At 39.4% G+C, this 14,445-nt stretch overlaps 2 protein-coding genes across 3 annotated transcripts; both read left to right on the top strand.

Moving 5' to 3' along the window:
- The first annotated feature begins 4,748 nt into the window (after positions 1-4,748).
- On the top strand, positions 4,749-10,012 carry LOC121760192 (protein EARLY FLOWERING 5-like). Of its 2 annotated transcripts, XM_042155829.1 has the most exons (9): positions 4,749-5,043; positions 5,254-5,347; positions 7,244-7,329; positions 7,563-7,612; positions 7,714-7,783; positions 7,881-7,962; positions 8,077-8,462; positions 8,614-9,138; positions 9,477-10,012. In XM_042155829.1, exons 1-9 carry the CDS (start codon positions 4,960-4,962, stop codon positions 9,693-9,695), a joined length of 1,596 nt encoding a protein of 531 aa, XP_042011763.1. In that variant the 5' UTR covers positions 4,749-4,959; the 3' UTR covers positions 9,696-10,012. The 2 variants fall into 2 exon arrangements, with proteins under 2 accessions (XP_042011763.1, XP_042011764.1); XM_042155830.1 differs by lacking the exons at positions 4,749-5,043; positions 5,254-5,347 and having other exon boundaries at positions 7,244-7,354.
- A 427-nt stretch (positions 10,013-10,439) lies between these two features.
- On the top strand, positions 10,440-13,637 carry LOC121760255 (HIPL1 protein-like). Its single transcript, XM_042155900.1, has 7 exons — positions 10,440-10,798; positions 10,885-11,042; positions 11,231-12,022; positions 12,097-12,307; positions 12,423-12,601; positions 12,745-12,971; positions 13,041-13,637. The coding sequence occupies exons 1-7, from the start codon at positions 10,699-10,701 to the stop codon at positions 13,438-13,440; spliced, it is 2,067 nt and encodes a 688-aa protein (XP_042011834.1). The 5' UTR covers positions 10,440-10,698; the 3' UTR covers positions 13,441-13,637.
- The last annotated feature ends 808 nt before the right edge of the window (positions 13,638-14,445 follow it).

Raw genomic sequence — 14,445 nt, 5'->3', positions numbered from 1 at the left:
CTCTCTCGAGTGCACTTATCCAGTAGATTAAACTCTAACTATCAAAGTCTCCTTCCAATAGATTAGATTCTAACTCCTTAAGTTTCTAAGACTCAAGTCCTCACAAAGGGTCCCCTCTCTCGAGTGCAGATAAACCTATGTGTTGTACTCGTTCCTTTTACCACGTAAAACTAGCTATCTCTCGATTAATCTAGTTAGACGGACATAGTTCTAAAGTTGGCCAGACAAGAGAACAATAAAAGCACAAGAACAAGCAAAATAATCACAAGAGCTAGAAAAAGGTTCAATTCAATAAATCAAAACATATTCATAATAGTTTTCACCAAAAAAACTACAAATGATGTTTAACTACTCATAGACAAGTAGTAAAAACAAAAATTAAAGTATAAGACATGAAAGAAATTGATAAAACCCAAGGTTGAATCTTCAATCTTCCGTCTTTTCTTGCCTGGATCTGCAGAGCTCCGCTCAAATGGAAGATGGATGAATTAAATGGTGGAATATGGAATGGAAGAAGTGTAGAGAGTGAGAAGGATTGGAGGCTCTGAGATCGAGATTATGAATTAGATTTGGGTATTTATAGGCGGAGAAAGGTTTATTTTTGATAATTTTCGTGCCCTACAAGAAATAGGAGAGATTTGGCTTCATAATATAATAATTTCTTTTCTTCCGTGAATTTCCGCCTAAATTCCCGTCAGCTTTGACTGAACTGCGCAACGTTCGTAGAATTGTCATAACTTTCTCCAAAGAACTCCGATTGAGACATGCAAGATATCCACGCGAAGCTCTTTCGAAGGCGAAGAGAATGACATGTAGTAAGCACTGATTGGACTTCAAAATCGTTGGCAGAATGGGCTCGAACAGAGGCTGCTGCACTTTGGCCTTTTTTCACATTTTTCTATCTTTTTCTATCATTTATCAACAAACACGTCAAAAATACCAAATGTATAACATATGCAATTTAAGAACATAATTTACATGATTGACATTTAAAACAAGTCAAATCTAGTCCTTAAAAACATGCAAAATTTGTGTTTGTCAGTAGTAATTAATAAATAATAATTATTATTTTACATTAAATTAATAACTAATCAATATAGAAATTTAAAATTGAGAATTGTATTCATAATGATAAAGAGTTGAATATTTTTAGTTAGGTGTTTCAACCCTAAAATAAGTATAAATAATTTAATTAAAAATATTCAATTGATTTAATTACTTTAAATAATTAATTTAATTAGATATTTTGTTATTGATTTATATTATGATTGCAATTAGATGTATATATAAAACACTAAAAAGAAAGAAGAAAAAGAAGAGAAAAAAGAGGAAACATAAACTAAGGAGATAAAAAGAAAGAAGATAAAATATTAAAAAGAAAGAAGAAAGAAGAATAAACTAAAGAAGAAGAAAAGAAATAAGAAAAGAAGAAAAAAAATCACATGTTTGGTTTTATTTAATTGAAATTTTTAAAAATATCCCCCATAATAAAAAAATCATATGTTTGGTCCCTAGGGTTATTTTTGTCATAGGATACTAAAAACGATATAAAATAAAGATCAGGTACCATTTATGTGCGAAAGGAAAAGATTATGTACTATTTATGTAGTTCACTCTAATTTTTATATATGTCATCTCAAATTAAATAATCTCGGCTTTGGGCTACACACAACTTTGTCATCATGTATTTTTTTTTTCGGTATATGGTTAACTACAAAGAATATGTTATATGTTATGGCCTTAAAACACTGACATATCGTCACCATACGACTGAATTGTGAATTTTTTGAGGACATAATTCTTTTATTACCAATTTAGGGCAAAGTAGACCTTCTAAATAGGTTATCAATGCTCAATCACAATCTCATTAAAGACTCGCAAGATCCAATTACACATTGTCAATAAGTTTGTTTTGGATATGGTATAATATTTGGAGAACGATGTGTTAGGGAGATTTACCAAAACGTGAACAAATAAATATACTGAAAAGCGTGAATAACACTTTCAGATCAAATCAATTTGACGGTTTTACCAATATTTGATCGGATACAACTCAGGTTTTTAGAAGTTTCGTATGTTAATCCTCGATCCAACTTTGAATAAAAAAAAATCAATAAGAAGAGGCCTGAAACGAAACATCGCGTCTCTTCACGAAGTATTGTGTCTCTTCATTTTTCTTAACTGATTTTAACAGTTTTTAAGGAGTTTCGAAAATTGCAAATCATTCCTTTGACTATCAGAAATTATATTTCCTAGTGAATTTTCTAGGGATGTCAATGTAGCCCGTAACCCGTGGGCTGGCCCGAATAGCCCGCCAAATTTATAGGGTTAGGGTTGGAAATTTCTAGCCCGATAAAATCAAAACCCGATTAGCCCGCATCCGATTAACCCGCAACTCATTAGGGCCAGACCCGAAAACCCGATGGGCTGGCCCGAAAACCCGATAAAATTTCTATTATTCTATTTTTTACTCCTAATTAGACATTTCATTGATTAATATTAACTAATAAAATAACTTTCAATTTTACATTAAATATACAAATTATATATTGAATTTTTATTAATATAATAATTGATAAATAAATTAAAAACTTCAAATTCACAAAAAAATATTTAAATTTCTAAAACATGCATTAAAATTCTACGAAATATCTCAAATATTAGTATTTGATCATGTTTATGATTGAGTTTAAGCATATATCTCAAATATATCATAATTAAATATTTTACATTGTATGAATATTAGTAATTTTAATCATTATTTATTGGATTGATCGCATGTTAATATTATCGGTACCAACCCGATTAACCCGCTGGACTAGCCCGAAACCCGAGCTTTTAGGGTTAGGGCTGAGCTTTTATAACCCGAAATAAATCACAACCCGATTAGCCCGCACCCGATTGACCCGCAACCCGAGTAGGGTTGGCCCGAAATCCGACGGGCCATCCCGATTGACATCCCTAGAATTTTCTACACAGCAACTTTAATGGAAATAAAGTTCAACCCCAGCCACGGGCTCTGCCCCTTGGACCCCGCTACACGGGGACGCTGCCATCGAACCCCCATCTAATCATAATGAATTCAAACAAGCGTGCACTCCGCACTTCCAAACTTATATGATGTCTCATTATGACAATATTGATCAATCAAGTTAATCCAATTACACTAAAATAACCAACACGATGAACCCTTTTTCCCCAAGACCCCAACAGATATCCAAGATAAGAACTCATGAATTTGAACTCGATGATGCTGTTGAGATTCACAATAATAAAGCACTAGAGACATAATAATATGAAACGACCTAAGGTAATAGGGTGGTGCGTTTTACAAGTTCGTAGCATTCAAGGTGTTCCATTAGAACATCAGACCATAAAAAAAGTGGAAAATGGTTAAGATACTCCAATGCAAATATAGTCAAGAAAAATCTTATCGAGATGACCGTGCTTTGAAGCAATTTTACACGAAAAATGAGAACATCCCAAAAACCATGGGACATTGTAGAGATGCCCACCGGTTCCGGTTCCGAATCGGAACCGTGTCAATTTTTTCGAACCGGAACAATCGCATTTGGAACCACGGTCCGGTTCCGGTTCAAGATTTTTCGAACCGGAACCGTCACCTAACCGCCGGTTCCGGATGGTTCGGCACCGCCGGTTAACCGACGGTTTCACGGTTTCGGTGAGAAAACTGAGGCGGCAGCGGGGGCAGCTTTTTCAGCCGGTTTTGTCGGCCAAAACCGGCGGTTAACCGCGAAACTGGCGGTTTTCAGTTCTGGTGCGGAACACGAGGCAGACGGTTTGTTGACCAACCGGCAGTTTTGGCGGTGAAACCGGTGGTTACGACCCGACGGTTTTCCGCCAAAACCGCCGGTTTTCCGAAATTCAATTTTTTTTAATTTTGATTTTGAATTCAAATTCATCCATTATCCCCTCCATTTCATGTTTTTTTATTTACGTTCCGACGACACTTGTAAATTATATTACATTGTTGTATGTTGTCTACTTGTATATGTATTGTAAATTGTAATGTATAGTTGTCCGTTACAACTCAAATTCAATAAAATTGATATCATTTTCACCCTATTTGTCTTATTTCAATTTAAATTATCTGTTGTCTTGTTCCAATTTATTGTATAAGTCCAAATTTCAAATTACATAGAAAAAAACCGAACCGTGAAACCGCCGGTTTTCGAACCGAAACCGTGTAAACCATCCGAAAACCGACAGTTCCGAACCGGATCGCCGATTTTCGAACCGGAACCGAAACCGTGAAATAGCCTCACGGTCCGGTTCCGGTTCCGAATTCCTATAAACCGGAACTGGCGGTTTCGAACCGGAACCGCCGGTTTTGAAACCGTGGGCAACACTAGGACATTGATGGGAGACAATGATGTTGAATGAATGCATTGGGCCATGAATGTGTAATGAAGAATTTGTAATTTCTTTAAATTTTTAATAAAATTATTTGGTTATTCATATTTATAAAGTGAATGATTTAAAAATTGGAAAATATATTAAATTTGTTGAAATCGATAAATGAGTAGAGATACGTGGAGAAGTATAGATTATAAGAGTTGAAGTTTAACACGAGGGAATGATGATACTATAACAAAAGACATGAATGAATTGAGTTGAGAAATTTAGAAATTAAGTTCCAACCTTTTTATATAAAAATTTGCTCACAAAAATATGCATCGTTGCTTAAATTATGAAAAGAAAAAAATGTTGGAGTATAAATGAGCAAAATAACCCGCCCGCCCGTAAATACGCATAAATAATTTTTTTTATCGTTTCAGAGGCCATCTCCTTCATCCCCAAATCGCAAAACCTTCTGCATAATTACTCGATTCTGAACGAGCTACTATCCATTTGCAAACCCTAATTGAAGTGACGAAGGGAAAGGAGAGATTCTGATTGAGGATTTCTTTATTTCTATCCACATAGAAAGCCGTCAAAATGGTGAAGACCACGAAGGGAGGCAAAACCATGAACCCTACCGATTCATACCGCAAGGAGCTACGCAAAAAAGAATTGAAGCGGGTAAGTTTGATCAATCTTTGTTCTCGTGCAATTCTCGTATGTATATGTTGAGTCTGAATATCTGGTGGATATTCTGGGAAAAGCTATATTGGGCATGGAAACCCTGTGATTTTATTGCTTTTGTCTTCATGATTTGCCACATGATTAAGTAATGCGGACGGTAGATGTTTGTTCTGATGCTTCGAAGTTTGTTTTGATGTTACTGAACAGAACAAGAAGGAGAGGAAGAAGGTAAGGGAAGTTGGGATTTTGAAGAAGGATCCCGACACTCTGAAAGATCAGATTCAGAAACTGGAAGCAATGAGTAAGTTTCCTAGAATCCATCAATGCATTATGTAGGTTGTGCTTTAGTTTCTTACAAACATGACGAAAAGGTGAAGTATTTGATAAAACGCCTGATTTATCACTTTCTTTAGTATGATTAAAGATGTTAGACCATCCACAATAGGAATAGCCCAGCAATAGCCCAGCCATAGCCTAGCCACTGCCACATCATCAGCACTAAAAATCCTCCTGCCACATCATCAAAACAAGCAAATAGCCCAGTCATAGCCTAGCCACATAATATCCACATCACTATTAACAAATATATACAAAATGAAATAATTAACAATCACACAATATACGAAATTTAATTTACGAGACATATACGGGAAACATTAATAATACTATTAAAATTTTAAAAAGTACAATAATTAAAAAAAAATACAATAATTTTTTAAAAAGTACAATAATTCACTCCTCGTCGCCGTCGTCGTCTCCAACGTCGCTGTCGCCACCATCGCCTCCGCCTCCGTCGCCACCGCCTCTACTCCCGGCGGCTTCCCTCCGTGCCGCCTCCAAATCCTCCTGCATGCTCAGGAGCAATGTTTGAAGCAAACTCTTCTCCACGGGGTCCACCGCCGCCCGCCATTCGGCCATCGTCTTGACCATCTGATCCATTTACCGTTATTGATCTTGTACAGAAATTTAGATAGAGAGAGTACTCGTTAATACAAGTGGTGCGAATGAAAATGACGGGCAAGTCGCGTATATATAGTGTTTCGAAAAAAAAAAATTAAAAATTCGCGCTAGGCTGTGCGCTAGGCGATCCGGTTGCTGCAATAGCGCCTAGCGGATCGCCTAGCGCACCGCCTAGCGCAGCGGAACCGCCGAGCGCTAGGCGTTTTTTTTCGCGAAATCCGCTAGGCGGCTGCAATAGATCGCCTAGCGCACCGCCTAGCGCCGGCGCTCGGCTAGGCGGTGCGCTAGGCGCTATTGTGGATGCTCTTATGGCGGAAGCTGGTAGCATGGGATTTGATGGATATCAAACTTATGCACCCTTGTTCTCTCGCCCTATATATCACAAAGCAGAAGTAATAGGTAGATCAGTTTTGATATAGGCATATAGTACTACTTTAGTTCAACACTTTGCTTCTTTAGTCACTGCTTATTTCGGGGATTCAAGGTATCTTTGCCTTCGGTTTTGATATAGATCTGCAAAGCATTAAGTTCTGGGTTGCGCTTCTTGACATACGGCTTCAAACTTGCAAAATATAGAGGAAGTAATTCTCTAGTTCTTTGGTATAAGCAACCACTATCACTTGGCCCGTTCTTTTCTCGTGGGTTAACATTTCTCCACTTAGCTTGTTTTAAATAGCAAGTGAAAACAGACTGACAAAAACTGTACTCATGGAATCCTTTGTTTATGCTAATTATCAGGAAGAAGAAAATTTCCTTTATTTGTTGCAGTTCTTAGTTCTTACTTCTTAGAAATTGAAAATCATACTTATTGCTTTTAAGCCTTCTCAGCTGTTCTTGATATATGAAGTTGGCTTGGTATTCTTTGGTGCTGTTTGCAGGCCGTACTATAACTACTCATTATCATGCTGCACTTGTACCTTTTTGTTATCTAATAATGCACCAGAAAAATCCAACTCTTTCTGCACAAATAATGAAATTTGTAAAGTCCTGGTGACGTTTTCCTGAATGTACTTTATGTACAATTCACTTTGTTCCTTTGTTCTGCTAATTCATACCAATAAATCTGTTAGTGAGCACATTTTACATTTTGCCTCTGTTTTCGTTTCTCTCACTTTGTTTTCTCTAAGCTTGGCTGGTTCATGCATGGCAAATGTTATACTTTTTCTTTTTTCTCACTTTTTTTGGGGATAGAAACATTGTCTACTAGTATCTTAATCATTATTTATTATTATTGCAGAGGCAGATGGTGCTCTGGACAAAGCTAGAAAACACAAAAAGAGACAACTTGAAGACACACTGAATCTCGTGCTCAAAAAGAGGAAGGCAATTCCTTGTTTTAAGCTGCATAGTATGCTTAATAATTATGCTTGTTACTTTGTTCTTGTGGTTTACGTATTAGACACGAGAAATGCATACCATACTTGGAGTTTCCATTGTGAAGAGCTATAAATCCTTGCGAAGAGATAATGAACACAATTGGTTTCTTAGTTTCTTTTTCGCCCTTTCCCTTTTCAAAGTAGACTGGTGTTAACAGTATTCTTTCTTTTGCTGTATAGGAATATGAAGAAAAGATGAAGGAAAAAGGTGAAACGCCAGTTATGTTCAGGTGAAGAAGCGTAACCTTATTTAATCAAATTTCCTTATTAGTTATAGATGTTCATATGAACTTTGTGCTTTATAAGTTTGGTTGGGCAATCTTTTTTGCAGTCATTTGGGACCTGTTCGAAGGCGAACTACTGCAGAAGAGGAAGAAAGAGTCAAACATCCCAGACCTGAAGTAAGTGTACTTGAATTTTCCTAAGCTTATTTCTATTGTACCTTTGATTTTTTCTGATTTGTTGAGACTTGAGACATTTAGCAATTTGTTCATGCAGGACTCAGTTTATTATCACCCGACTCTGAATCCTTCTGGAGCGCCCCCGCCTGGAAAACCTCCAATGTTTAAATCATCAATTGGTATGCCATAGGTCTTATTTGACTTTTCTAGGAACATGATCTTGATTCTCTTTTTAGAAGCATTTTTTACTTTCACATCAATTTTAAGTTTTTGCTGCTTCATTGGGGGTGCAGGACCACGGATACCTTTACCAGAAAGCTCGGGTAACATGGCATCATCATCACAATTAGAAGCAGAGGATGGCACCTTACCTGTTCCTCCTCCTCCGCCTCCTTTGCCTGGTGCGAGCTTAGATTCTGGAGAAGGTGCTACTTTGCCCGTGTCTTTGCCTTTGCCGCCGCCTCCACCTATACCTCCAAATCCAGCAGGGGGAGATATTATATCACCACTGCCTCCACCACCTCCTCCACCTGGCCCACCGCCTAAGGAGTTACTTGCTGTTCGCCCCCCACTTCCTCCACCTCCACCAATGCAGCCATCCTCCCAACCACCTCCCCCTGGTACTCCTGGCGGCGAGAATGCAAATTCAGAAGATTCAACTTCCAGGCATCCAGTTCCAGTATGTGCTGCATTCATATTTATGTGGAGCTTGTCAAAATCTAGATGACTGGATATGTTGTTATGTTTTTAATAAATCATCATCATCATAAAATTGGTCTATTGTACTCGAACTTTTAGCTGATGTCCTTCTCTTGCTGTTATTTTGCCAGATGCCAACTAGCCTTCCTCTACAGCCTCAACCGACTGGGATGCCCCCGAAGTTGGGTGATGTGCAGCCTGAAGGCTCATCTTTTGAGTCTGAAGCAAAAACTGCAATAGATCCCAAAGAACTTCTGAAAATGGCTCCTCCTCCACCACCATTAAGGCAACAGCCTCAAATGCCTGGAGCTGGCATTAGGTCAAGTTTGCAGCTCGATATGCTTCCTCCACGAATCGCACACTTTCCACCGCCACCACCAGCTGATATGCGCCCGCCATTTTCCGCCCCTGGAATACCTGGGCAACCTGGTCATGTTGGACTCATGACTCCACTAATGCCAAGACCACCTTTTGGACCTCCCCTTGCCTATCCCTCAATGATAAGACCACCGCTTCCGCCTGGCCCACCTCCTATTCCACAAGACGACTTTATTACTCGACAAGCTGTTCCTCCGAAGCCATCATACATCAAATCAGCTGCATCCACCGTTGTAAAGAGGCCTCTGGCGCAGCACACTCCTGAGCTTACAGCTATGGTGAGTTTATCTGCTTCTGCAATGATCTTGTATATAGTGTCTTTTTTCCTTCTCTGGCATTTATATGCGAATTTAGGGGAGTCTTACCAGCTTTAATTTCACACTTGCTCTTTAACGAGAAGCTCCTTTTTGTTCTGAAACACAAAAATTACACCTTTTTATCTGCGGAAACTTTTGATAGATGAAGAAATTCTCTACTCTGTATAAGGTTCATTGGCTAGAGAATAAATTTGCAGTGCTTCTGGTTGTTCATTTCGATTACATCCTCATTGACAGGAATGCTTCGTCTAGTTATCTGTAGTCGCATGAAATTCTGACTCAAGATTGTGGATTTGCAGGTTCCTGCATCGGTACGGGTCAGGAGAGAGTCTGCCCTTCCCCTTCCAAAAGCAAAGCCAAAAACTATCCCTACTACATCCAACAGGCCGATTGTGGCTCCACCAGTTGCAAAGCAAGCATCCTCTGGCTCATCGTCTGCATCAAAACCACAAAGCATTGATGACTCGTATATGGCGTTCCTGGAGGACATGAAAGCACTGGGTGCTCTTGATAGTTGAACCAGATACATCATGAGTGCTTGAATGTAGGATTTTGTGATGAGAGGAAGCAGCGCAATTCAAGGCTTTTGGTATGGCTCCGATCTTCAACATGGACAAGTAACTGTGCTCTCATACCCATTGTGCATTTTTGCACCCTGTGATAGCATTCCTTTGCTACTGTTGTTATCAGCTTTAACTGCTGTATGCTCTTTCCCTTATCATTGTGAACTTGATTTCTCTGAACAAGTATCCATCTGCTAAATGAAAAGTTAAACTGTATCTATAGACATACATTAAATCTATTATTCCATTAAATCTCTCGCTCACTTTCTAAATTGTTTGCAGTTAAATTTTTATATTTTTGTCTTGTGAAGTGTTCATTCAAATATAGTGAACGCAGAATGTGTATTTTGAAATTACTTCGGAATCAACATCGCCACGGTCAAACTGGTAAAGACAAGAAAACAGTCGTAATCAATTGAGATTTCAATTGGCTTGCGTCCCTTTGAAATTTCATTTATGGAATATTAGAATATATAGTTATTATCCTCATCCTTTCTTACATCATAAATCTAGTTGGATTTCTTCGCAATTTTTCAGCTTTTATTCCATAAATTAATGAACTAAAGTCAACTACGCAGACGTCAAGCTGCAAGTTGATGGTATATTGGTATCTCATCTTAGTTCACAATGTCAACAAGATAAAAACTTTATAATTATATTGAGTCCAACAAATATAGGGTTTGAATTTCTTCTCTCCAATTACCAGTTTATGGTGAGAGACCAAAAACACGTCAAAGGAATAATGTGGTGCTAATTGTTTGAAACCAAGAAAACTTTTCTTCATTTCATGGATTTCTGAACATAATCTCTGGTTTTTGTTTCTTCATTTAACTTTTGATGGTTTGATTCTTGATAAGTGGAGTTTTTTTGGTTTGTCCCTCTCAATTATCTTTAACATAGTGACAAAAAATTTGTTCTTTACTTTGCGGCCTATGTTGTTTTTGGTGTAAAATTAGGAATGATGGGAGGAAACCACGTTGTTATTAGGATTATTCAGTTCTTCATCTTGCTGCAGTTTCTTGATTCTTGTCTCGCTCTCCCACTCTGCACCGATTCGAGTAAGTCTGTTTTCATTCGTCGAAAGAACTCATTTCTGTGTGTTTGTGTGAGAGAGAGCTCATTTGGTGGCTGTATTGTATTACAGGAGCTCCCTTTAGTTCAAATTCAACTCTGCAGTTCTGCCCCTACAATGGCACAGTGTGCTGCAATTCATATGATGATTTGCTTTTGAAGAAGCAGTTTGTATCGATGAACATCTCAGATCATGCCTGCGCTTCTCTTGTTAAATCTATCCTTTGCTCTGTAAAGTCAAATACTACTGTCGAACTTGTCCTAAATAATACTCATATAGTATAATTTTACTGTGTTTCATTAATTGCTGCTTCTTTCATAGTTGTGTCATCAGTCTTATAATGCAGCAGTTATGGGATTTTCTTGTCGGTTATTCATTTGTTGGCTTTCTCTAAGTTAGTTTGCTTTAACATCTACAGAGGTGCGATCAGTTCTCAGCTGAGCTATTCCGAATCGATTCTGCACCTCGACAAGTTCCCGTGCTTTGCAGCTCACCAAACTCAACACAGACGAACCAAACTTCACTCGACTTCTGTTCAAAAGCATGGGGCATGTGCCAAAACGTCTCCATTCTGCATTCGCCCTTCGTAGTTTCATTACAAGGCCGAGCTGGAGCTCCAACGGTCTCAAATTCAAGCAAACTGGCTGACCTCTGGCCGTCTCAAGCAGACTTCTGTAGTGCTCTCGGTGGAGCATCCGATGATGGCCTACCGTGCTTTGATGGCAGGCCTGTCACCCTCAACGACACTGGGGCTCTTCCGGCCCCTCCAAGTGGGCTGTGCCTTGAGAAAATCGGGAATGGAACCTACCTCAACATGGTTGGCCACCCTGATGGCTCAAACCGCGCCTTCTTCTCAAACCAGCAAGGCAAGATTTGGCTAGCGACGATCCCTAGTCAGGGTTCCGGAGGGGTTATGGAGCTCGATGAGGCTACTCCTTTCCTAGACCTAACTGATGAAGTCCATTTCGATGCTGAGTTTGGACTTCTCGGAATTGCATTCCATCCCAAATTCACAGAGAACGGCCGCTTCTTTGCATCGTTCAACTGTGACAAGGCCAAGTGGCCAGAGTGCGCAGGGAGATGCGCGTGCAACTCGGATGTGAAGTGTGATCCATCAAAACTGACCCCGGAAAACGCTGCAAGTCCTTGCCAGTTTCAGAGTGTGATAGCAGAGTTCACTGCTAATGGAACTGCATCACAGCCTTCATTGGTAATTTGACATGAATTGGTTTAACTGTTTTTGGTTTTAGCATCAGTGACGATGTGATTGCATTTTTTCATTAGGCAAACCCTTCTGAAGTGAGGAGGATCTTCACCATGGGGCTTCCCTTTACGTCTCACCACGCCGGGCAGATCCTCTTCGGACCTCAAGACGGCCATCTCTACTTCATGATGGGAGATGGTGGCGGCGCAGGAGGCGATCCGTTCAACTTTGCTCAGAACAAGAAGTCTCTACTTGGGAAGATCATGAGGCTTGATGTTAATACCATAACAAGTGAGTTTGTATACTCTTTTAAATGTGACAATCTACTTCAAGTATATGCCTAAGACATCACTGTTACAATATCCCTTCCCTTCTCTGTCTCTCATAATCGCGATAACGAATGTAGGTGCAACGGAAGCTAGCCGGCTTGGTCTGTGGGGAAACTATTCCATTCCCAAAGACAATCCCTACACACAAGACAAGGAGCTACAAAAGGAGATATGGGCACTTGGACTAAGAAATCCATGGCGCTGCAGCTTCGACTCTGCCAAGCCTTTGTATTTCGCCTGTGCAGAAGTAGGACAGGTAACTGCATTCATCTCAGCAACTCCTAATTCCAAAATAAATTCCAAGAATCAATAGTTATGCATACAAATTACATAAAAAGTGGCACAACGCATTTACCATCATCTCCCTTAGAAGTTAGAGCTTCTTCAAGTGTTGAACAGGATCACTACGAGGAAGTGAACTTGATCACCAAGGGTGGAAACTACGGGTGGAGCGCCTACGAGGGCCAGTACAAGTTCAACTCTTCCATCGCAAACACCTCACTAGGCTCAACAATCTTCCCTGTGATGGGGTACAACCACTCTGATGTGAACACGAATGAGGGCTCAGCATCCATCACCGGTGGCTACTTCTACCGAGCCACCACAGATCCTTGTATGCAAGGAAGGTAACCAACTCCATGAAACCTATAACTGAAAGCTCCTTGCTAATCTAACTAAGCCATCTTGTTGTGCAGGTACTTGTTTGGAGATCTCTATGCAGGTGCTATATGGGCCGGAACAGAGAGCCCTGTCAACAGTGGCAAGTTCACAAGCAGCAAGATCGCCTTCAGCTGCGCGGGTGACTCACCTATGAGGTGCACGGAGGCTCCCGAGAGCTCGGCCCCTGCATTGGGCTACATCTTCTCGTTTGGTGAGGACAATGACAAGGATGTCTACCTCCTCACACAGAGCGGCGTGTACCGTGTTGTTAGTCCAAGCCGTTGCAACTATGCGTGCGCGAAGACTGTTGCGTCTCCACCCCCTGCGGCCTCCTCGCCCCGGCCTTCCGGAGCAATTCTTTCAAGAGCTCCCTTTGGGATTTTGGTGGCGATGATGATGTTTTTGTTTTGCTTGGTTTTGCATGAAGTTTTCTGAGTAATATTTGCTGGAGCAAGTTAGTATAGTACAAATAATTATTTTAGTATTGGGCTACTGCTTTTAATTATTGGGCCCTTTTGTTCGTCTTATTGGACGAGAAAGATAAGAGGTGTATTTTCGAATTGGGCTAATGTTTGATCATGTATTGGGCCGATATTTTATTTATCGTGCCATTTTAATAATCTTATTAGTAAACGAGATAATAATTTAAAATATTTAAAAGTATCATATTTTAGGGAGTATCTTGTAAGTAGTAGCATTATATTTCTCTCTTTTTTAAAGAAGCTGACGTTCTTCATTTCAATGAAGCCTAAACTAACAGGTTATGATGTCCCTTGCTTACTAGTGTCATAGGCAAAACACATTTTTCTCAAATATTTATAATAAGTGATCAATATAAAAATGCTGGAGTTAAAATCGCATTCTAGCATTCATGATTCATCACGACTCCATCTAGATGTCCACTAGAGTATTGGATTATATTAAGATTATACTACTTTAGCTAGTAATGATACTTTTAACAATAAAAAGTGTATTAATGAATGCCAACGCTGTCCACGTTTTCTATAAAAGCCCTATGCAAGCATCCATATAGAAAGAAGCAAAGAAAAAAAATGTAATCATTGGAAATGAAGTTTGGTTTGATGTTGGTAATCAACATTATTAAATCATTGGTGGATGATGGGATTTGGGATGCCTTTGGTATCCTCAACACATGGCCCAACCGCCAAAGTTTGTGATTGTTTGGGCTGTGTTACTCTTCTCTTTTTTCTCTATTCAAATATCCTGCAAGTGCGCTTCCACAGTTTTAATTTGCTGGTGTTCGTCTCTTTCTTCTAGGCTTTGATCCTTCCACAACGTGTGTACTTGCTTGGCTCTATTTCCCATTAGCATGGTTGTCCACTTGCCGAGGTTTCTCACGCACAATCGCTGGATTCCTTCAATCTATAGAATTGATTGTTAGTAGGATCCCTAGATGTGACATATATATAGATTTGGAGA

Source organism: Salvia splendens, chromosome 13 (assembly GCF_004379255.2).
Source record: "Salvia splendens isolate huo1 chromosome 13, SspV2, whole genome shotgun sequence".
In the NCBI taxonomy this organism is placed as follows: domain Eukaryota; kingdom Viridiplantae; phylum Streptophyta; class Magnoliopsida; order Lamiales; family Lamiaceae; genus Salvia; species Salvia splendens.
The sequence above is the reverse complement of the archived record's forward strand: the minus strand, read 5'-3'. Positions and strand labels throughout refer to the sequence as shown.

Excerpts from the sequence above, each read along its gene's own strand:
- LOC121760192 (XM_042155829.1), top strand. The coding sequence starts at position 4,960 with ATGGTGAAGACCACGAAGGGAGGCAAAACCATGAACCCTACCGATTCA. Across the intron at positions 7,330-7,562 it reads TCGTGCTCAAAAAGAGGAAG|GAATATGAAGAAAAGATGAA; the intron begins GCAATTCCTTGT and ends TTTGCTGTATAG. Across the intron at positions 7,613-7,713 it reads GAAACGCCAGTTATGTTCAG|TCATTTGGGACCTGTTCGAA; the intron begins GTGAAGAAGCGT and ends TCTTTTTTGCAG.
- LOC121760255 (XM_042155900.1), top strand. The coding sequence starts at position 10,699 with ATGATGGGAGGAAACCACGTTGTTATTAGGATTATTCAGTTCTTCATC. Across the intron at positions 12,023-12,096 it reads CTGCATCACAGCCTTCATTG|GCAAACCCTTCTGAAGTGAG; the intron begins GTAATTTGACAT and ends TTTTTTCATTAG. Across the intron at positions 12,972-13,040 it reads GATCCTTGTATGCAAGGAAG|GTACTTGTTTGGAGATCTCT; the intron begins GTAACCAACTCC and ends CTTGTTGTGCAG.